The sequence below is a fragment of the Lycorma delicatula genome, chromosome 2 (genome assembly GCF_047948215.1).
Source record: "Lycorma delicatula isolate Av1 chromosome 2, ASM4794821v1, whole genome shotgun sequence".
Taxonomy (NCBI): domain Eukaryota; kingdom Metazoa; phylum Arthropoda; class Insecta; order Hemiptera; family Fulgoridae; genus Lycorma; species Lycorma delicatula.
In genome coordinates this window covers 31770616-31795652 of record NC_134456.1, presented here as the reverse complement: position 1 = coordinate 31795652, position 25037 = coordinate 31770616, and the positions used below count along the sequence as shown (strand labels likewise).

The following is a 25037-nucleotide window of genomic DNA, read 5'->3' as shown; positions in this document are numbered from 1 at the left end:
TATCGCTGTTTTCTTCAGTTAGGACCTTCACCAGTCTGACTTTATTCATTATTGCTGATGGCCACCTTCATGGCAATTGATTCAATATCTCAGTATCATTCAAATCATCCACCAGAATGCCTTCTAATCCGCGCTCTTGAATAGGCTCAGTCTGAATCGCCTGTGTGATGACTATCACCAGCAATGAGTACCTGGTCAAAGTCTGCAATCCATTGAAAATTGCCAGTACCTTTTCATGTTGCATGATTTGTTTCTGCAGAGCCTAAGTTTTGCTTGAGAAGCAACAGCACACACCTAAGTTTGCTTGTTAACTCTTTAAATCCCTAAGGAGGGGACTCCTCTTTTTCCGAGGACATCACTCTGATGTGTTTTTTCCCTTTAATCCCTGCCACTCTGTGCTGTGACAAACTAGGATCTGCTGTTGAATTTTCATCAGTTGTATCATCTATGTTGTAGTGATCTAGATGGTATTTTTATTGCCCCTCATTTTCTAGAAGCATTGCTATCAATTTAGCTGTTTACAAAGACAGTTCTATGATTCTTTACATACCAATAAGTACTGTTGTGACTGTTGATGTGGTCAGATAATTTGTAATTGGCCCCTTTACTTCAGATTATTTTAGAAAACAATTCAATGCCTCTTTCTCTTATTTCATTTAACACTGTCTTGCAAAACAAGCTTTCTTTCAGGACCATCTTCTAATTGGCCATGTACAGAAAAAGGAATGTAATGTTTGAACTTAGTCTGATGTTGAATTCTTCAGAGATTTTTTAAACATTCTGTTCAAGAGTTAGCCTGTGAGTAGACTTTTTAGGACTCAGGATAACCACTTGTAAACTTCAATCTTACTTCATCACCTAACGATTGTCTTCTTCATCTGGGTAGTCTGCTGCAGATGCATTTTTCTCAGTAGGTTTTTGTAAAGTATAGACTGCCTTCTGTGTGCAGAACAGCATTGAAATTATTATTTTACTCATCAGTTATTAAATTATAACCACCTTTGTATCAGATTTTTAAAACTAAAGATCTTCCGTCTTTAGTAAATGCTTTCATTACTTGGATAGAAAATATCTAGTGAATATAATAGCTATATCCAATATATGTTTGGTTGATTAATAGTACACTGTAATTTACATCAATTGCTATTGGAGAAAAAACTAATAAAAGGGAAATTTAAAATCAATAGGACATCACCAACAAGATTTTCTTAATATTTTCACTTTTGCCCACCTATATATCAATTTATGTTTGATTTAGTGTAAGCTTATCGCGTAGTGACGAAGAGATTCGGAAGACGATTGCCTGTGCTGGACAGGGCAAACGCAGAGATACAGGTGGCGAATTTGTTCCCCAGAACGATGGCTGAAGACAGTGGACCCACACTCTGTGAGGGCAGGAGGTTTACCATCGACGAATTACAACTGGCAGCCAAAAGTCTGGCATTAAAAAAAAGCCCCGGGCCGGATAGGATCCCCGCAGCGGTAATAAAGTGTTTGATCAGGAAGACTCCCTGGGAGTTATTAGAGATCGCTAGCTATGGTTTAGAGAGGAAGTTTTTTCCTGCATGTTGGAAGGAGGCCAGAGTGGTCTTCCTTCCTAAAGGTGCACCTACGGCTGAGGACGCCACTTATAGGCAGTTGAGTCTGCTAAATACCATGGCTAAACTTGTAGAGAAGATGCTAGCAAGCAGAATTATACAGGAATTATAACAGGGAGTCGGGATCAGTGCAAACCAATATGGTTTTTGGCGGGGGCAGTCCACGGTGCAGGTCATCAGTAGAATTTCGAACTGGGCCGACGAGGTCAAAAGAGGAACTTGGCGTACTAGACGCATACCGTTGATAATCTCACTTGATATAAGGAATGCCTTCGGATCAGTTAGCTGGAGACATATAAATAGTGCGATGACCTCAAAGGGGCTGAGCCCTTATTTACGTAGACAAATTGAGGATTATCTCTTGAGGATAGAAAATGTAGCATCGAGGCCCAGGAAGGAAGGATACATTTCGAGATGCACTGTGGGGTGCCACAAGGATCAGTCTTGGGGCCGCTGCTATGGTTTCTTGACATAGACAACCTCCTGCTTAAAAGTTTCCCTGATGGAGTGGAATTGCTGGCTTATGCGGACGATCTCGCAGTCCTTGTGGAGGGCAGAACGGTTGATTAGGTACAAGAAAGAGCGAACGCGGCCACCCGCGTTATATATGAGTGGATGGATATGAAAAGTGTCGGTGTATTGCCATAACAGGCAGAAGGGTACTAGACCCCATTGCTGTATTTATCAACGGTAATGTCATTGAGGAGGTTCACAGTCTGAAGTATTTGGTTGTCATCCTCCAGAGGAATGGTAAATACACTGAACACATAGATAACATCTGTAAGAGGGCCGAAAATATGGTGAGGAGTCTCAACATCATAATGTCAACGCAGAACGCCCCTAGGGTATCCAAGTGCAGACTGTTAGCATCAACAATAATATCTTCACTCATGTATGCGGTACCTGTATGGCATCAGGCGATAGACATTGGTTGTAACAAGGAGAAACTTGTCAGAACACACTGGAGGATACTACTTGGCGTGGTGGCCGCTTATAGGATGGTGTCCTACCAAGCACACTGTGTGCTTGTGGGGGTGCCACTGATTGATCTCATCGTGAAATACAGGGTTGAGAGGTCTAAGGAAAAATAGAACAAGAGGCCAAAGAGAAAATCAATACTTTGTGGCAAGAAAAATAGAACAAGAGGCCAAAGAGGAAATCAATACTTTGTGGCAAGAAAAATGGACCAATGATGGTGTTGGTCGATGGACGAGGCGGCTCATCCCTGAGATTACACCATGGGTAAGAAGAGGATACGGTGAAATGGACCATTACTTGATACAATTTTTCTGTGGACACGGTGTATTTAACTATTATTTAAATAAAATAGACAGAAGAGAAGAAACAACCTGTATGTATTGTGACCAACTTGACGATGAGGAGCACACCTTTTTCATGTGTGATAGGTGGGCCCTCTTTGAGATTTAATCAGAACATCAATGGATTAACACCTGACAATATAGTGCAATTTATGACTAGCAGTGAATATTACTGGAACACAGTAGCAGGTTATGTTAGGCAGATTCTAACCCAGAAATATGTTGATGAAAGAAGCCAAGGATATTAGTATAGACTAGGGTAGGGAGGATAGCCTCAGCGGGGAGGGCCGACATGTCGAGGAGTGTCGGTTCCAATGAGCCGCTTGGGACTCCAGGGGCTCTAAGTTAGGAATATTGGAAAAGGAAGATCAGTGAAAAGACCCGACACCACGCCACGACAAACCAAGTATGGCATGGTGTCAGAAATGGGCAAATCTAAATAAGGAACTCTCAAAAGAGCTGAACCGGTGGGCCGACCTGCCATGCCGGACGTACAGCCCGGTGGTGGGGAGGCCCATTAGAGTCAAAAGACACTCCTCTGGGTGGCGTAATACCAACAAGTCGGTCCGGCCCAGGGGAGTTGAGAGGAAAAAAAAAGTTAGTGTGTCAATTTTATTAAGTCATTTAGGTTTAATTAATCTGGTAATAGAGGGATGTATAGGTGGTACAACTGCAGAGGAAGACATAAATTGGAATTTATAACACAGTACAATTATTGATGTATAAATTTTTTAATAAAATTAGCATAATTTGATTATTAATGATTCTGATATATCATAGTAATAATGTTGTTTCTTCTAAATGTTGTCTATCTAAGCAATAGATGCAATTGAAAAAAAGAATCCCCACTCACTAGTAAAATATGATTTTTTATTCTGCACTTTATCTACACTGACCTGTAAATATGATTTTTTCCCCAACTACATTTAATTCATAGAAATGTGCAGTATTAGTGGTTGTTTAACTGATAAAATTCCATGTTTTTCTGAGTGATTAATTCAAATTTAATACTATTCTTAATATTCTAATTCATAAAGCAAATTTGTCTATTGAACTACAATTTATAAAAAAAATTAATTTTGAGCCATTTTATAGCTATTATAAACATATCTAATATGCAACTGTAGGATGCCATTGTAATATTTAAACAATTTTGAACTTGTGGGTTTTCACATAAAATGTTACTTAAATCTTTAAAATTTGTTGATTTTTACAGGCAAGGAAATGAATTTAGATGGACCATTTGAGTCTTTTTTGTTCAATTGTGTTTTTTTGTTTTTTTTGAAGTGGATAAGTATTCTTATTGTTACAGCTAGTTTATACATATCTGGGGTTCCCAATTCTTCCAAACAGCATTTCTATATTTATGAAATAGTTTTGAGTTCTCTCAGATATTTCTTAACATTTGATCTGAATTTAACTGAAGAATAGGATATATTTTGTAGTTACAACTGTTCCATTTATTTAGACAAAAAATAGACTAATAAAATGATATTTTTAATATTATTATTTTTTTTAAATTTATATTATATACAGCCACAACAAGCTGTAAGCCTGATTACAATTAAGCAGTTATTTATTTTGTTTAGTTGGTATTATTGTAACTTATGTATAGAATCATTGTATGTTTTGAATTTTCAGGTTCTGGAGCACATATCCTAAGTGAATGGTTAAGTAATTCATTAACTGGACCTCCTCATAAGGTATATGTGTCCAAAGTTGATTGCAGGTCTCTTAAAGGTTTGAATAAATTTATTTTTACAATTTTTTTTTGATTGATGAATTAATTCACCATAGAAGCTTACAAGGCCTATATGCTACCACTCTGCCACAAAGATCGACATTGTGAATGTATGAGGGCTATTTTTTTTTAGTTAGGTCCGAATTTTAATACAAACAATACTAGTAAAGATATTGTCAAAAATCTTTTTTTTATTTCACTCTTTACTCTTTACACTTCTTTTCTGCATAGTTACCTTGTTTGTTAACAGTAATCATAATGTTTTACTAAATTGTTTATACCCACGTCATATAAATCAGCCACCTTTAAAGACAATCAATCTTCAATTGTTTTCATTATATCAGTGTCAAACTGCTGACTGCTGAGAAACTTGAGATAGCGGAACAGGTGGTAACCGCTCGGTTCTAGGTTCGAGCTGTACAGAGAGGGGGTCCATTTCTTCCCATCTAAAAGATCTGATTAACTCTAAGAGTTTTAGCAGCAGAATGAGGTCGTAGATTGTCATGTAATGACAAAACTCCAGAAGACAGTAGGCCATGTCGCTTGTTCTGTATGGCAGAAGCTTTGTTAAGATCTTGCAGTACACAGCTGAATTTATTATTGTCCCTTTGGGATGAAATTGACTGTCAGGACATTATCCCAGAACACAGTTGCCATAATCTTGTGTGTTGACATTGTTTGTTTGGTTTTTCATTTTGACTGGTGATGTTGTGTGTTGCCATTCCATTGATTGCCATTTTGATGCTAAAGTGATGTAAGAAACCCATGTCTCATCCCTTGTAATAGTGTGGTCCAAAAGTTCATCTCCTTCCTCACTGAATTGGGTCAAAAATGTTAAAGTACTAGTTATTCCCCTTTTTTAGTGTTCTTCAGAAAGCAACCTGGGATTCCATTGTAAGCACAGTCTTTTGAACTGCAAGATTTCAGAAATGATTTTGTATAGCACTGACCTTGAAACTTGTGAGAATATCATAGACAAAGTGGAAATCATGAATCGCCAGTCTTCATGAATTTTAACTTTGTCAACTTTGCACACCAAATTGTCTGCTTACAGAGGTTTAGCTGTCTGTAATCATGGCCACAGTTCATCATGGACATTGTCTCGCCCATCCTTGAACAGTCTTACCCATTTACGCACTTTACTGTCACTCATTGAATTAGGCCCATAAATCTCCCATATCTGGTGATGAATGTCTGCTGCTGACACGTTCCTTGTAGTCAAAAATCAATTCACTGACCATATTTCGCAATTGCCTGATCACTCAATTATATGAAACATTTCAACTTCACATCCCAACCCTCGTAGGGGATGACACTCGCCTTGTGACAATTCCGGTCACCACATCCCCCCCTGCTCATAGCCCTGATGGGCTTTAATGGGTATCGTCTTTTGCTTTCTAACTTTTTACAACTCATAGTAATAAGCCAAGCCTCATTGGGATGCCACCGATGTTAATGCCTCAGTAGACATTTGCATCAGTGCATTAATGACTCAGCCTTTGCCTTTGCTGTAGACTTCTTTCGTACAATCTTGTCTGTGAGATATAGTTTGTTATTTCTCAAACAACTCAACGTAACAACTGTGAGCTTTTCCTGGATTCCCAACCATATTGGAATTAAAGACAATGAGCGTGCTGATAGTGTAGTAAAAGAGGCTTGTTTCCAGTCTCCTTTCACCAATTTTATTGATCTTGATGATCATGTTCGTTTTCTGAAGAGGGTGGTCCATAATGAGTGGCAAAATGAATGGAATGCATCAACGATAAACTTCCTCCAGTTAAGAGCACTGTATCACCATCAAGCTTCTCATGCAGAATAACCATCAAGAGAAGGTTATTGTTTGTCATTTGCGAATAGGGCACAATAGTCTCACTCATGGATATCTCATGACTCAGACAGATGCAGCTATTTGTGATTGCTGCGACTGCCAACTAACTATACACTCTGTCCTTATGGATTGTGTCTGTTATGCGGTGTTGTGTCAAAAGTTTAAACTAGGGACTAACTTCCAAATTATTTTAGAAAACAGTGAGATGATGTTATCGAATGTTTTACAATTTCATAAGGTCATCTGGTTATTGTCATATATTTGATTTTTATTATAGTACGTTTCAGTTATTTATGCCATTTGGCATATGGCAGATAGTAATTTTATTGTTTTAATTTAGTTTATTATTGTAATATTTCATTGTAGTTTTATTTCGCTCTTAGCATATGTTGTAGGCGTTTTCCATTTACACTGTGTTTCTGTATTATTGGGTTTTAGTTTCTAATTTAATTTTTAATATTTATTTATTTATTGTATAAATATTGTGTCTGGATGCTGATGACATTTCGTTGTGCACCCAGGAAAATAATTATTAAAACCGATTTTTTTTAATAATTTATATAAAACCTTAGAGTGAAAAACTGCTGATTCACATAAACATTATGTCATTTTTAATATACATCATTTAAAAAATACCATCCTTATTGTAAAAATTGGAAAAGGCAAGTTAGGAAATATAGTGGTTGAATACGGGCTGGGCAAAAGGAGTGAAAGAGGGGACCGACTTAGAGAGTTTTGCACGAAGTATAATTTAGTAATTGCTAACACCCAATTTAAAAATCATAATAGAAGAATATACACTTGGAAAAAGCCAGGCGATACTGCAAGGTATCAGATAGATTATATCATGGTTAAGCAAAGATTTAGAAATCAACTCGTTGACTGCAAAACTTACCCTGGAGCAGACATTGATAGCGACCATAATTTGGTGATAATGAAATGTAGATTGGGGTTTAAAAACGTGAAGAAAAGGTGTCAGATGAATCGATGGAATTTAGAGAACCTTGAGGAAGAGAGGGTAAAGAAGATTTTTGAGGAGAGCATCGCAAGAGGTCTGAGTAAAAAAGATAAGGTAGAAAATGTAGAAGAAGAATGGGAGAATCTTAAAAAGGAAATTCTTAAATCAGCAGAAGCAAACTTAGGCGGAACAAAGAGAATTGGTAGAAAACCTTGGGTTTCAGACGATATATTGCAGCTGATGGATGAACGTAGAAAATATAAGAATGCTAGTGATGAAGAAAGTAAAAGGAACTATCGGCAATTAAGAAATTATATAACCAAGAAGTGCAAACTGGTGAAAGAAGAGTGGATTAAAGAAAAGTGTTCAGAAGTGGAAAGAGAAATGAACATTGGTAAAATAGACAGAGCATACAGGAAAGTTAAGGAAAATTTTGGGGTACATAAATTAAAATCTAATAATGTGTTAAACAAAGATGGTACACCAATATATAATACGAAAGGTAAAGTCGATAGATGGGTGGAATATATTGAAGAGTTATACAAAGGAAATAAATTAGAAAATGGTGTTATAGAGGAAGAAGAGGAAGTTGAGGAGGATGAAATGGGAGAAACAATACTGAGATCTGAATTTAAGAGGGCATTAAAAGATTTAAATGGCAGAAAGGCTCCTGGAATAGACGGAATACCTGTAGAATTACTGCACAGTGCAGGTGAGGAAGCGATTGATAGATTATACAAACTGGTGTGTAATATTTATGAACAAGGGGAAGTTCCGTCAGACTTCAAAAAGAGTGTTATAGTCATGATACCAAAGAAAGCAGGAGCAGAAAAATGTGAAGAATTAGCTTAACTAGCCATGCATGAAAAATCTTAACTAGAATTCTGTACAAAAGAATTGAGAGTAGAGTGGAAGAAGTGTTAGGAGAAGACCAATTTGGTTTCAGGAAAAGTATAGGGACAAGGGAAGCAATTTTAGGCCTCAGATTAATAGTAGAAGGAAGATTAAAGAAAAACAAACCAACATACTTGGCGTTTATAGACCTAGAAAAGGCATTCGATAACGTAGACTGGAATAAAATGTTCAGCATTTTAAAAAAATTAGGGTTCAAATACAAAGATAGAAGAACAATTGCTAACATGTACAGGAACCAAACAGCAACAGTAACAATTGAAGAACATAAGAAAGAAGCCGTAATAAGAAAGGGAGTCCGACAAGGATGTTCCCTATACCCGTTACTTTTTAATCTTTACATGGAACTTGCAGTTAATGATGTTATAGAACAATTCCTACGATTTACTGATGATGTAGTAATTCTAGCTGAGAGTAAAAAGGATTTAGAAGAAACAATGTATGGCATGGATGAAGTCCTACGCAAGAACTATCGCATGATAATAAACAAGAACAAAACAAAAGTAATTAAATGTAGTAGAAATAACAAAGAAGGACCACTGAATGTGAAAATAGGAGGAGAAAAGATTATGGAGGTAGAAGAATTTTATTATTTGGGAAGTAGAATTACTAAAGATTGACGAAGCAGGAGCGATATAAAATGCCGAATAGCACAAGCTAAACGAGCCTTCAGTAAGAAATATATTTGTTTACATCAAAAATTAATTTAAATGTCAGGAAAAGATTTTTGAAAGTGTATGTTTGGAGTGTCGCTTTATATGGAAGTGAAACTTGGACGATCGGAGTATCTGAGAAGAAAAGATTAGAAGTTTTGAAATGTGGTGCTATAGGAGAATGTTAAAAATCAGATGGGTGGATAAAGTGACAAATGAAGAGGTATTGCGGCAAATAGATGAAGAAAGAAGCATTTGGAAAAATGTAGTTAAAAGAAGAGACAGACTTATAGGCCACATAGTAAGGCATCCTGGAATAGTCGCTTTAATATTGGAAGGACAGGTAGAAGGGAAAAATTGTGTAGGCAGGCCAGGTTTGGAATATGTATAACAAATTGTTGGGGATGTAGGATGTAGAGGGTATACTGAAATGAAACGACTAGCACTAGATAGGGAATCTTGGAGAGCTGCATCAAACCAGTCAAATGACTGAAGACAAAAAAAAAAAATTGAAAAAATGATAAAATTAGATTTGTATGATAAAGTTAATGAAATGAAGATATTTTATATAAATGTTTTACATCTTGTGGAATTAAATTGATCTGTAGTTATTAAAGACCAATAAAAACAGATTTTTGGATGCATTTTTCTTAATGCAATATAAGCCCCCTTACTGTACATATTAGTTTGATTAAATAACTTGAATTATATTTATTACTGTTAATAAGATTTAATTTATTGCAATACGTAGGTCATTAGTCTGAAGTAAATTAAATTCTAACTGATAAATCTTAATGAACTATATACTACAGTAAATATTTTTTAATTTTAATTGTTTCTAGATTTATTATGTTATTTCCAGGAAAAAAAGGAGATAATATACAAAAATTCCTTCTTGAGAGGTTACAGAAATGCATATATTATCAGCCGTCACTTCTGGTATTATTAGATATTGATGCTATAGCAGGTGTACCAAATCAACCAGAAAACAAAGCTGAAGAAATCTTTTTGCAAGGGTAAGATGAATAAAAATTTCCGTATCTTACTATGTACCTTATTTTTTAAAAAAATCGTATCTTTTATGTTCCTTATCATATATTAAACATTGTTCATAAATATTTATTGTGTGATCCAGCTTAACTATATGCATGCAAAAATTTGTGTACTACAGGTGTGTTTTAAATATTTAGAACTAAATTAAAAGAATCTTCTAATATTACCTGGAAGGTGACATTCTGTTTTATGAGTAAATAAATAACACAATATTTTATTATAATAATTTTTTTAAAGTATATTTATTAATAGTATTAACAGTGGCTCTCTTCTTTTGTCATTATACTGTATATTAAAAAATTGTTCAATATGACAATCTGTATGTTTGTTATGTACATATCATGGTAATCTAACCCTACGAGCTATTAATTTAACATCTTACATATTGAGGTATTAGATATTTTAACAAAAATAATAATTGTTTATGTATGGAAAAAATTATCACATATAACAGCATTTAAAATGTTAAATTTTCTCCTGCAATGGAGTTGAGACATGTGTATTGCATTTGAGAATCCATGGAACCAATAATTCTGTAACATAATAATGTTCAGCCACACACATTGCATGCAATCACCGAGGCTCTTGTGAAGTTGAAATTTTAACCTAATCCAAATACACTCCTTAATCATCACATTTAGCACCCTATAATTTTTACTTCTTTTTGTAATTAAAGAGGGATATTAAGGGTAATCATTTCACATTGGATAATGAGCTGAAGAATGCAGTGAGGTCATGGATCAAGAAAAAACCACTATCATTTTTATTTATGGAATGAGAAAACTGGTTCACGTTTGGGAGAAATGTGTAGCTGTAAACAGTCACTACTTGAAAAAATAAATATAAGTTTTTATAGCAACTAAAATGTACTTTTACACCATATTTGTTTCATGGTATAATTTTTATTATTTCATTTGTATCATTTTTATTAGACAAATATAATATCATTCATTCTCCTTATAATATATTCTAAAAGAAATCATTACAGCAATGCAAAAAAAGAAAATACAATACTGTACATCTAAAGTAAAAACAGTACAGTTTTGTAATTTATGTTAATATAAAAAAATTAAACATAAAAAAGAAAGCTGTTTGTTTGTCTATGTATATATATATTAATAAAATTAATGTAAGCTGAATTTTGCTACCAAACTTAAGGTGGCTATAAAGTGTCTCCCAGGAATCCCAGTAACCCAGTACATATTTCAGTTAATTATCTATAATAATATTTTTACGTCTTTGTCAAGTTTAGGTTCTTGTACTTAAAAAAAAAAAAAAAAAATTGATTCCAATATGTGAAATTAATGATAGAAGTGGCTGTGTGTTTTTTTTTGTGTTAAACAAATGCAATATATACTGTTATATGTATAACATAGTTTCAAATCACCTGTTTCAAAACCCTTTTTAATGGCAGCAACATTTTTGTTTAAGAAAATAATAACCTCATTAAAGTAAATATATATTTCTTTCATATATTTCTTATCACCATGAATCAGGTTTCCCTTAATATATCTGTAGTAATTTGCTAAAGTTGAAAATAAATTTTTTTCATACTGTCGAGTATTAATTTGTGATGTGATTGAATTTTTTTCTTGAATTCTCTTGGCAGCTTCTGAGAAAGTCTGATTGTCATTGTCAAGCCATCTTTATGAAAAAGAAACAAGCACTAAGGTACTCATTCTGTGAAATTTTGCTCATTTTTCTTTCTGCCATACACATACCTTTCACTTCAACAATTTTTGTTATCATTGCTTTCTTTATTCCTTTTCCCACTAGCTGATTTATTTTTCTAATTCTGGCTACTGTAATTTTTCTACCTGAAGGTATTGTTTATTTTTGTTGCTGATTGTTAATTTCTCTTTTGGGTTGATCCAATCACTGATCGACTTTTCAGTTAGAATTAAATTTTCTTTCGGCCCTGTTTCTATATCTTTCAGCATATGTCACTACTTCTAATTTTAAAACAAGTGACTAAGGAAAACATCTTGAAATATGATAAAAGAGAACTAAATAAAATGAGAAAGTAAGGAGATTGAAGTACTATATTTAATAAAATGTGCCATAGAAGAAAGGAAACTTCAAAAAATAACTAATGGGAAAGGTTTCATGGAATTTTTAATTGTAGTTTAACTTAAGAAACGCAGGGAGAAGAAAGAATACAGACTGTTTCTAAGAATTGCTTGTATATGTTTCGTTTTGTTTCCATTTATTTGAGAAAATTGTATAATTTGTTAAATTCATTTATATTTTTATTTTTCAGTTATGTATTGTGTTATCTATTGTGCAGTCCACAAAAAAATATTCCCTTGAAACTCCTGTGATGTAAATTTCTTTAACGATACTGGTTAAAAAATTTTTTGTTTTGTACGAAACCTCATTTTATGATGTGTTTGTGTAAAAGACATAATTCAGTCAAAGTGGGGTTTGTAGAATTATATCTTATTAATAAATATAGTATACTGTCTATATATTTGTTGTGTTTTTCCTAAAACTTTAAATAAAACATGTTTCAACATTTATTTAAAACAAGGTTTTTCAAATGTGTAACATACAAAAATTGATTTAAAAATGTCAATTAATAATTACAAAATTAAATTAAAGGAAGAGATAATTAATAATATTAGCACAAAATTAAAAGGAAAATAGACATTTTCTATAACTTGTGGGTTGCACATTAAGTTCTAGATGAGTTAGTCTTGGATTTGATTCCCAAAAAAGATCTGGAAATTTTTCACCCATCATCCATCTCATATTCTTTATTAAAATGCATATGCAGTTACATCTGGGGATGCAATAATAAAATAAAATAATCATCTACAATAAAAAATTAATAACTAAGATTTTTAAGTGTGAACTTTTGTTAATTGTAGATAAAGAATTAGAAATGAATGAGAACTTGAGTAACACCTTGAATAATAACAAGAGTTACTATAAAGCTATTACTGTTTATTACGAGTGATGCTTTTTTTTAAAGGATGTGCAGGATGATACGTGATATTGTGTTTGAAAATCAGTCTAATCATCTTATTGGTATACTAGCTACTGCTCAGTCAAGTAATAGTGTTAATCCTGAAATTTTAGGTCCTAGAGGTTATCATCTATTTCCAACATTACTTCAAATTCCAACATTGTCTAAGGTAATTTTATTTTTGTACTCTTCATTTGCTATTTTAAAACTGCATCAGTTTGTTTGCAGTCAACATGTTACGTTTTGTACTTGGTAAGAATATACATTTTAGTTACTTAAATGCACTGTTATAAAATAAATTACTATAAGTTTAATCATAACATGAAGTAAAAACTCATTAAATATTTCAAAGTCTTTCAAAAATTAAACAGTTGTGTAATGATGTACAAGAAGGTGCTTTTGATTAGGTTTTTTATTTTTTTTTTTAATTATAAAAGTGCCAAATAAATATTCTATAAAAAGAAAATGCATAGAATAAAACAGGAAAATTTATTAATAAAAATGTGATGGCATCAAATTTGGGAGCTCATAAGTGTTATGTTATACAATTATGAAAAGTATTAGACAACATGTTAACATATCAGATAGTGCTGATGTGACATACAACAGGAATTATTCTGATATAAACTTGTTGTTAGTGGTATGTAGGTGTAGTATTGCAGTGGTATTTTATAGCCCAATGGAGGAGGCTATCTTAAATGTGTGTTATGTGAAAAGTATATTATATTATAAAATCTGTGGTAGTACGTGTCGGTTATAATAGTACAAGTGTAACCAAAAAAATAATATAATAACAATACAGTGATGTATATTCTAATACAGTAGTGTATATTATTTACATGTTATGAGTAGAGTAGCATACTAACTATGAACACTTCAAAAAATTTGCAATGACTAAGTTGACTACATAACTGCATTAGTTGTTGCTATATAATTTGAATACAATATTTTTTTATCAGCCATTGGATACTAAACGTATCAGTCAAAAGTGCTGCTGTTATACAAATATATACTGATGTAAATGAAATTATCTGGTTTTATATATCAGTGATTTACAGAAATATCTATCTATATCGTAAGCCTGCAATGGTTGTGTTTTTCAGTTTTTGATAATTGATTCTTATATATTTTTAGCACTGAATCCAAAAATAACCTTTATTTTTTTTTCATCACGTCAGGATTTTTCGCAAATCATAAATTTTATAATTTGTAAAAAGTTGAAAAATAATGAAAATGTGATGCAATAAAATATATAAATATAAAACATGGTTTTTTTTTTTTAATAATAAATTAATATAATGTATTCACTTTTTTGGTTTATACTATGCATTCTTAGAGCTAAACAGTTGAGTGGTCTGAAGATGATGGGGGGAGGGGTTCATTGACCCCTTAATTTCTAATGAAAATTGCCACAGAATAAGCCTAATTTCTATTACAGTATGTTTTTAAATTATTTTTATTTGTTTAATTAATTTTTATGAGGTACATCATGCCTTTGGAAACCACTCCTCCTCTCTTCACCTACTCTTAATGACGAAGTATATAAAATACTTACAATTTTATTCTATGTATCGAAGTTTCTTTGGATGGTTTATACTCTGCTTCACGCTTTTCCTTCTGTGTTCTCTCATTTCAGTGCTCATCTTGGTGTAATATACAATAATAGTTTGCTATCATTGTAGTAGTCCATTTTCCTTGATACCTCCTTTCCATTTCTTTCATGTCCTGATGAAATCTCTCACACTTGTCTATGCTAACGGCACCCAGATTTTCAGGAAAATAGTCTACATGTGAATTTAGGTAGTGAAACTTCAAGCTCAAGGAACAGCCTAAATTCTTGTACTTCTCCATCAGCAATTGATTTGAAATTCGGATCCTTCTTATTGACCATAAACTTGATTACTACATCTTCAAAGGCTCCCCAGGCTTCTTTTTCTACAACTTCCATTTGTTTCTCAAAATTACCATCTTTGGGAAGTTTTCTAATGTCAGGACCAATAAAAACACCCTCTTTTGATTTGGTGGCTGATAAGACTGAAAATTTGTCACAGATATATTTAAAACATTTACCTTCATTTGGTAAGGCTTTGACAAATTCCTTCATCATGTATAACTTCATATTCGAAGGTGGAAGGAGAACTTCATTCGGATCTATGAGAGCTTTTCAGAGCACATTTTTGGTTCTAGGTTCTAATGAAGCTCTTTTTGGCCATCTTTCTTTATCCAATGATTTTCTCTGTTTCTGCTATCCCATTCACACAAAAAACAAGGAAACTTTGTGCATCCTGCTTGCTGTCTATGAACATCAATATTATTTTGAGGTCACCGCACTCAATCCTCTTATTTTATCGAGAATGAATTCCAAATTACTGTAACCCTCTTTTAAATGGACAGAATGTTCGACGAGTATTGACAGATATGTATTCCCATTGTGAAGGACAACTTTGAGGCTTCTTTTGGATAAATCTATGAACAGTCTCCAGTCAGTACTTTCATATGAAATCTTAAATAGAGTCAAAAGTTCACGTACATCAGTGCAGAAGACTAATTCCCCTTCTTCCGAAAAATATGGAAGAAAATCCTTTTTTTCTGTACCTGAACCAGCAAAATGAAGTGCCAGCTGCTAGCAGGTTCTCTTTTAACCTCGAACTAAGCAATTCTGAATTTTCTTTAATCAGCTGTAAGTCTCAAACCAAATCGTTTAGTTCAGACTCTGAATAAAGCTCTGGTGCACAGCTATCTCTGGGTTCGTAATTCTTGGTGTTATCTTCATTTAAATCACTTGTAGAATTGTCTATTTTAGGTAAATTTTCTGGTGGAATTGGTCCTGGTACGTCTGGATCATGAGGAACTGGGCATAAAGTGGATGGCATATTTGGATAGATGATTCTTTTTTTATTCTTCAAATTGAAACTGTGAACACCAGTTAAACAAAAGTAACAATCATTGATGTGATTTTGTGGCTCTCACCACACTATTGGAAGTCCAAATCTGAACACTTCTTGTTCACACTTTGACCATCGTCGTAAATCCTTCAACACATGTGTAGCGAATGATGGAGTGCCCAAGTTTTGTCTTTATCTCTTATTTTTACTCTGAAATATTTGAGGTACACTTATCAAATGAAACTTGTTTTATTTATTTTTTGCCTTTCCACAGATTTAACTCACCACAGATGTACAAAAAGGATCTGCAGAATTTTAGCAGCCTCCTGAAGCCATTTTGAAAACAGAAAGTTTGCTTTATGGCCTGAAAATATATTCTCCACCAACAAATACGTGTTTGATCATGGAGGAGAGAAAAAAGTTGATTTATACATGCTGATAGTTCAAACAGCGCTGATAGTAGTTGTATGGTACATGAGTGGTGTGGATAGCTGCCAGTAAACATGTTACATCTTGTTAAGTCTTATCGGTCTTATCTTGTTAAGTCTGACTGTGAGATAGCTCAACCTGTCGGCTGAGCTATCTCACCGTCTCGTCACCTTCAACTCAACTCCCCCCCTGTTCTTTTTAGATAACTGTACTGTTTAGCTATAAAAATTTATAGTATAAGCCAAAAAACGTGAATATATTGTATTAATTTATTATAACGTTTTATGTCTATTTTATAGTATCACATTTTTGAAATTTTTCAACTTTACAAATTTTGACATTTGCGATTTTTGAAAAATTTTGACGTGATAGAAAAAAGTTAAGGGTATTTTCAGATTCAGTGCTGAAAATTACATAAGAATCAATTTTCAAAAGTTAAAAATCATTTCACAACCCAAATTTTTCTGGCTTGTGTATTTATTTAAGATGACTTTAATTAACTATTAACTTTAATATATGTTTCACATCCACTTCTATTTTCAAGCTGCTGCCTTCTGAAACATTCCATTGTATACTATGAATAGGTAAGTTATAGTAGATATAATTTACTGTCTTACGCAGGACCCACTATCATTTGTATGTGAGTGTGGAAGGAAGGTTCAATGAAGTATCCCTATAGCTTTCTTGATACATTCTTCTGGGTTACTCAATGCATGACTTTTTTTTAGTTTTTGTTTGTGTTTTCAGTAATAACAATTATTGCTAATAAAAAAAAAGTTAGTGGTTTCTAATAATAGTAATATTTTTTCTTAAGCCATTTTCACCTGTTGGAACATTCTTTCCTGTACAAGATTTTTGTAGAATATTTTGCTGTCCATTATGAAGCAGTTGTTAACCAATATTATTGCTTTACTTACCTTTCTTTTAGGCTGACAGAATTACAATAATTAAGGATATTATTAATAGAAAATTGATGATTAATCAAATCAGTGATGCTAATTTTGAAGAATTCTCTATGAAAATTGATGGGTACAGCTATGAAGATTTATTATTACTTGTTGATAAAGCTTTCTTCTACGCATGGCAAAGAAAAGGTATTGAACTGAAAATAATGTTTATGTCAGAAAATTGTAAGCATAGATTATTTACTTATATTTATATAACTTGTGGTGCCCAGTTCTGCGTCATATGAGTGTAAGGCACATTGAACTAGAGGCTGAGGTGTGAAGTCAAATGGTTGACAAAAATGTGATATCCTGAAGTCAGCTCATTGCCGTGTATTATCTATCTTCAATATTCAACCTCAAATTTAATCTGTCTCTGGATGCCCTAATAGTATGGATTTCTTTATCAACAATGTAATTTACATTCCTTAAAATAAATTCATAAAACAATCTAAATAAAAAAAAGTTACCTATACTCTGTAAACTTAACAAATGTTATCTTCATAACATAAATAAATGTAATTGCTTATTGAATCAAAGTAATAAAATTAATTGCTTTTGATTTCTAATTTTGTGTGAAAAGAAAAAGTATTAGTATTTTTAATACATTTGAACTTTGAACGTTGTATGATATGACAACAAATACTAGTCATAAATGCTGAAAATAAAATGGTAATTTTTTATCAATGAAAATAGATAAAGAAAAAAAAAACAGTTTAATTAAAAAATAATAATAGAAGCAATCTTAATAATGGATATCTTACATTGATAATTCATATCTGGTAAAGGACAAATTTCGTCTATATTGGATTTAAATGCTGATCCTGTCCTTTTATATTAATCCATCAACATGAGTTCTGAAGTTATTGCTATGTCACCTGATTTATTTCTGTTTTAATGTTGATGATAATGTCAGTTTCTTTTATCAAAAATAGTTTCTACAGCTTCAGACTACTAGTTCTTTCATACACTGTTCATACACTAAGGTGTAACTTCTGCCTCTTGAATGATTTTAATTGCCATCTTAATATAGTTTGTGCTAGAATGCCTTGATTGTAAACTCTTCATTTGAATCGCAGTGGTCAATAAGCTTTGAAAAAATTTAACAGAGATAATTTGCTTTAAACGCAGTTATAGTCCTTTAGTCAATCGGTTATTAGTTGTTCTAAATAAATGGCTTTATAAGGAAGAAGTAAAACTTGCATGTTTTCATTTACACTAATGTTTGAAGAATAACTACCTATGTTGTCAAGAATGATAAGACTCATAAAGATATGTTTTCTGCTCTGTCAGTGTAAGTTGACCTTGTTTCAATTACTTAAGTGACATTTTTGGCCCAAAATGTATCATTAATTTTAAGAAATTGAAGTATTTTTGTATTGTTGTTTGTATACAGAACATTCAAAGAAATAGTATTAAAAAAAAAACTGGCATTGATTCACACTACTTACCCGGCTACATTAATCAAGAATAACATTATAATGTGATTTGAATAAGATAATGTAGGCAAATGCCGATTGAAATCACTAAGACATTTAAAGATATACTTTTTTTGGGCTTAAATGGTAGTAGTATGTAATATTTTTCTCACTATGATTCAATTATATTAACAATTTAATATTTCATATCTTGTTCAATATGAGTGTCTTGTTAATTTCATTGGTTTGGATATTATGTAATTTGTTTAGTCTATTTATATTGTTCATTCTATGTAGTTTTAATTGAGTTTATTTATAACATTTACAAAAATGGTAGCTGATAAAGATGATGAAATATTTCTGTTTTTAATACAGAACATATGAAATATTACAGAAAATTTTAATTTGATGTTATTGGAGTTAAGTAGATTAGTTAGTTTACCAGTCTGTGTTGTTCTTGCTGAATTGTGTACCTACAGCAATGAAATAAATAATTATTCATTTGATAATTATTGCTGTTATCCTAATTGTAATGACAACTACAGGTTCGGAGAAGTTGCTGTAATATATTAGATCTGAAATCTACACTGACTGATTAGATTACTCTGGTTTCCGCTGACAGTTGAAAAGTTAATTTTAAAGTGAATATTGTCATTTTTATATCATTGTATTCTGTAGATTCTATAATTTACCTCTCTACATTTTTACTGATGAACTCAAAGACTTCCTTGCGAATATTAAAGGTAGGATTCTTTTATACACAGGTGATAGTCATAGAAATTTTGAAAACAAATGTTTTGACAGATAAATACAAATTCATTGTATATCTATCTTTGGATCGGATTCAATTGTTAACGAGCCAACTTGAGACTTTGTAAATACAGTGTTTCTTGCATTGATCATTTGTACATTTGATTTGATAAAGCAACAAATGACCTCTCCAGGTCCTACTGTTCAGCACAATAATTTAACTGATCACTTCAATTACTATAAATTTGTGATTTTATGTATAAATTGTTTATTTTTTTGATAAATGTATAAATTTTTATGATAGAATTGTTAATACTTCTCAGGTAGGTATGATAATATCTGTCTGATAATATCAGACAGATATATATCTGTCTGAGGTATTATCTTATATCTAGTTTAGTGTATATGCTATATGTTAGTTGATCATTTAAGCAAGTATTAAACATAATATTATGTTTTTGTTTTGTTTGTACTCAGATTTCACAAAGGTGTTCCTTGTATACAACCTTTTTTTCTGTTGCTTATTATTTATTTTAATTTAAAATTAATTTTTTTTTATATTAATTTATTATATTATTAAATTTATTGTACCTTAAATCATACTGTACAAGTAAGTTTGTGCAACTTTTATTCTGAGTAAAGTAAAGGGGTCAATTTGCACTGAGCTTGTAGAAGAGTTTCTAGTTTTTCTTAGATAGATATTTAAGTTAAAAAAAGTTTTGTAAATCTTTTCTAATTTTCATTAATATTATTATTCATAGCTAAAAAAATGTTTTATGCCCATTTTTTTAGTGGTTTTTCATATGTATATCATAATGTATATTGTGACTTTTGTGTATGTTTTCTATTTCCCAGTATTCTGATTCTCTGTTTTCCATGCAGTTACAAAGGAAAGAAATAAAGAATTAAATTTAACACTTGATGATCTTATGCTTGCTTTGGATTCACACATTCCAGCTCATCTTCGTTCAATTAACTTATATAAAAGCTCAAATCATTCTTGGAAAACAATTGGTGGAATGAAAACCCTAAAAGAAAATCTCACTGAAATTATTATTTGGCCTTCAAAGGTATTTTTTTTATTGTCATTTTTTATTTAAATAATAATGTGTTTGTTATAAAAGAGCACTTCATTTCAAGCTGTTATTTGCAAATTACAACTCAAAAATTTGTCATTGAAGTGAGATATTAATATGTATCATGTGTTTAATGTTCTGAAATATTATTTAAAAATTTGTTTAAGGAAAAGATAAGCATATTTTTCTTGTAATAGAAGTAGTATCTAAAATTCTGGATATAAATTATACAGTGTTTATATAAATTTATAAACAGTAGTTAATACTTAACTGTACAAATATAAAAAATCTATCACAAAATCATAGATCTGCAGAGTGTTTACTTTTTCTACAATAAATCATGCATTGTAAATTTTGAAAGGCAGAAGGAACCTAATGATTCTTTTGAAATTTCTTATTTTTTTAAAGGAGTAAGATGGTGCAAACATTTTGATGTTACATCCATAAAAGTTTTCCTATATACTTTTTTTAAAATAAAGATTTGTAAGAAGTTATGTTTCATTTATGTTATGTTTTCAGTTATGTTTTATTTACATTATTATGCATGTTTTACAAATTATTTTACTCATTGTATGGTTTTATGCATTTTACAATTTTACACATTTAAATAACCAGAAAAAATATATGTATATTTAAAGTGCAACTTCAAATTACAATTTTTACTCACTTGATTTGTACAGGATTTTTTGTGTTCTCCGAGTCTTGTTCTTAAAGAATGATTCATTTTGTAAGTAAAAACAAAACTATTAATTATGAACAAATTTTATTATTTACACATAAAAATTATATTTATTTACTTTTTTCTGCACAGCTGTCTTCAACTTCAATACATTTTTCTTAGCATTTCAAAAGCTTTTTCAATCTCTCTTCAAAATATTCTGCTGCCATGACTTAAACCATGCAGTAACACAATTTTTCAATTCAGCATTGTAAACTTTTCTGATGCAAGCCATTGTTCAAGGTGAACAAAAAGAAAGTAATCGCTGGAAGCTAAGTCAGACTATATGGTAAATAATTGAAGATTTTCTAACAAAATTTTTCAAATTTCCTCCTTATCTAATTTCCCATGTCTGGCCAGGCATTGACAAGAATAAGCAAAATCCTGCAGGAGAGCATCCCATGTTGTTTGTTATTTTATAGCTCTTCTAGGATATTTAATGTTTCACAATATGCATTTGCATTTACAGTCGTTCTGCAATCAGAGAATTCAACATCCCAATGGGAAGTCTTACTCTTTAAGACGTTGGAGGTTGACATCCCCATGGCCCTAGCCTATGCAGCTTTTCTTCCCACTACATACCAAGCTGCTGAATCTCTTACACCATATACATACACACACCACAAAGTCTTCACAAATTACAACATATATACACAGCATATATATACACAGCAACACAACATCTTACACTATTTCATCTTACACTTATACTCGGTGGCATTGTAACACCTTATAAAATACAACTATCTGAAGCTCATTTCATTGGTCCAATGAAGTTTAACCCTTGCAAAAATGTCCCTGACGAATTAACCACAAGAAGGCAGTTATAAGAGAAAAAACTAACTGTAGAAATGAAACATGAAATCATTGAAAAGCGAGAACAAGGTGCGAACATGGCTGATCTTGCACGCACATAAAATAATCGGTCTATATCAATGATATGCACTATCCTCAAGAACAAGGACAAGATTAAGGAGATAGATGCTTCAAAGGGAATGACAAGAATATCTACGCAACGGTTACGTACTCTTGACGATGTTGAAAGGTTGCTTCTCATATGGATAAACAAAAACCAATTACAAGGCGATATTATTAACGAAAACATCATTTGTCAGAAAGCGAAAGTTATTTTTGCAAACCTTGTTAAGAACACATCAGGATCATCAATGGCTGAAGAAGAAGTATTTAAGGATATCTATGGAGGGTACAAGACGTTTAAGAGATAAACCGGCATCCCACTGTTGTGAGGCACAGTGAAGCAGCAACAAAGGCAGCTGAAATCTTCATTGGCAACTTCAAGAAATTTGTAGATTCTGAGGGTTACCTCAGAATCCTGTTGTCTGCAACAGGTTTTTAATTGTGATGAGACGATTCTCTTGTGGAAAAAGATGCCGAAGCGAATGTATATAACAGCAAAGGAGAATGCATTGCCTGGCTACAAGCCAATGAAAGACTGGTTCATGTTGCTATTTTGTGCCAATGCAAGTAGCGTTTTAAAAATTAAACCGCTGCTTGCTTACCATTCAGAAACTCCACAAGCCTTCAAGAAGTATAATTAACAGAAGAGCAGGCTAAATGTGATTTGGAGACCCAGCAACAAGGCTTGGATGACACGTGACATTTTTACTGACTGAATCAATGAAATGTTTGGTCCTTCTGTGAAAAAATATTTGCTCGCGATGAATGTGACTGAGGGGTTTGGGACAGTACTTGTGGAGCCTATAGTCAATGAGATTGTGTCTTTAGCCAATATTATGAGAGACTGGAGGTGGATAACAATGTTATTGATGAGCTTGTTGAAGAGCACAACCAAGCACTGACCACCAAACAGCTTATAGAATTACACTGCCTTTCACAGCAAGAAGTTGTAGAGGAGAGTTTGTCAATGGAGAAGGACGAAAAAACAGCAAAGCAGCAATCTTCTGGCATAATAAAGCAAATACTGAAAGAATGGGAGACTGTTGCATCATACGTTGAAAAACATCACCCTAATAAGACAGTGGCTATAAATTTATTCATTCAACGATAATGCGGTGTCACATTTTCACCAAATTTTGTAGCACTTTGAAAAACAAATGTTGCTAGATAGCTTTCTAGTAAAAAAGAATTAGATATGTGTCATAGATTCATAAATAAACTACAATATGGATGATTTTGCTCCTTAACAATTTATGTATAAGTAATTTTCTTTAAACAAACATTACATATAAAATATTTTGAATATTTTTTGGCATGGAACGAATTATCATATCTTACATTAATTTATTTGGGAAAAATTGTTTCTTAACAAGTGTTTCGTATTATGAGTAAGATTCTAGAACAAATTATGCTTGTTATGCCAGGTTCCACTGTGTAAGTATGTTAAGCAACAAAACCTTAAATAGCAGCTGAAGGATAATTTTTTGCTGTGACCTTCTGGAAATTGATATTAATGAAATTGTCAATGAGCTTCTTCCCCAAGGTGTTACAGAAACGTCAGAGCGGGTTGGAAGAACCGCTCCTTCTTCCAACCACCAAAGAATTAATCTTCCTATACCACCAAAGAGGGAGAGAATAAAAGTAAGTTACCTATCAGTTGTAGTATGACCATTCATCTCCATCCCACAGTGATATTTCCAGTGTCAAAGGTCACACTACAACTTCTGGCTCGAATAATGCAATATGTGCTCAGTGCTCTAAAAAAGGTCACAATGAGACTAATTGCCAGGAGGAAGAAAAATGTGCTAACTGATTGATCATATTCAGCTCGCACATGAGATTGCCCAACTTTTAAAACTGAGTAGGCAATTCTCAAAATTTGCATCGAGGAAATGCTATCTTTTTTGGGCCCACGAAAAGAATATAAAAAGATGTTTAACTTCCAGAACCTGGTTAAACCGGACATCTCTTTGTCACACTACATCAAGGCAAGCCCCCACAAATGCGGGTAATCAGCAGTGTGGATCCTGCAGTAAATTAAAACAGCTTCTTCAGATGTTATACAGTCAAGAAGTATTTTTGGTAGAAAGACTGACAGTGGTTTATGAAGAACCACTTCAGTCAGTACACTAGCAAATAAAATTCCTGCTGCAGAAACTATGCACCAACCACCAAGATCCATATGAAGGAATCCACTAAAAAGCCGTTGCCTGGTACAGTTTCTGTGGCCTCTTGGCTTCCAAATCCCTATCACCATCTCAAGGTCTCTTTAAGGATATGGTGGCAGAGAAAATGCCCAAAGAAGCAAAGCACTTCCTAAAAGTTATAAACACCAAAGGAAAAAACCAGATAACATTTGATAAATAATCTGCAGACAGAGTTTTTTATATAACAGAAAAAAAGTAATTTTTATGGGTATAAATATTATTTATTGGAATGTTTGTGGTCTCCATTCTTGCTGTGAGGATATCGAAGTCCTACTAAAAGAAGAAAATTCATTGATGTTGTGACTGCTGGAAACTCTCCTCAGGATGAAGTGACTTTTTACAGTTACGTTTGCAATCATCAAACAGATTATAGAAGAGTGAAGGTGCAGGTGTTTTCCTGTTTTCCTGAAGGGAAAACACCTGCACCTTTACATATTATCCACATGAGAGGAATCCTAAATACATTGAATGAATGAGGTATACTAGGGAATCTCCTTGCATTTATCAGGAGTTTCTTCAGCAGTTGGTCCTTTCGCATTCAAGTTGGAACGACAGTATCCAAAAGTTTCACACTAAAATGGAATGTCAAGAGAAGTATCCTAAGTATTACCTTGTTTGACAAAAATAGTTTAACAAACTGTATGCAAAAACCCGTTATGTGT

General features: G+C 32.6%; 1 protein-coding gene across 3 annotated transcripts in view; it reads left to right on the top strand.

Moving 5' to 3' along the window:
* Positions 1 to 25037, top strand: part of Pex1 (peroxisomal biogenesis factor 1) — a 117420-nt gene that overhangs the window by 50949 nt on the left and 41434 nt on the right. For all 3 annotated transcript variants that reach the window (XR_012755441.1, XM_075358590.1, XM_075358591.1), the window contains exons 9-13: positions 4559 to 4657; positions 9872 to 10025; positions 13037 to 13199; positions 17273 to 17438; positions 20339 to 20526. Coding sequence is in view for 2 of the 3 variants with exons in the window: in XM_075358590.1 (XP_075214705.1) it covers positions 4559 to 4657; positions 9872 to 10025; positions 13037 to 13199; positions 17273 to 17438; positions 20339 to 20526 (770 nt within the window). In the remaining variant the exon portion in view is untranslated. The remainder of the gene's footprint in view (positions 1 to 4558; positions 4658 to 9871; positions 10026 to 13036; positions 13200 to 17272; positions 17439 to 20338; positions 20527 to 25037) is intronic.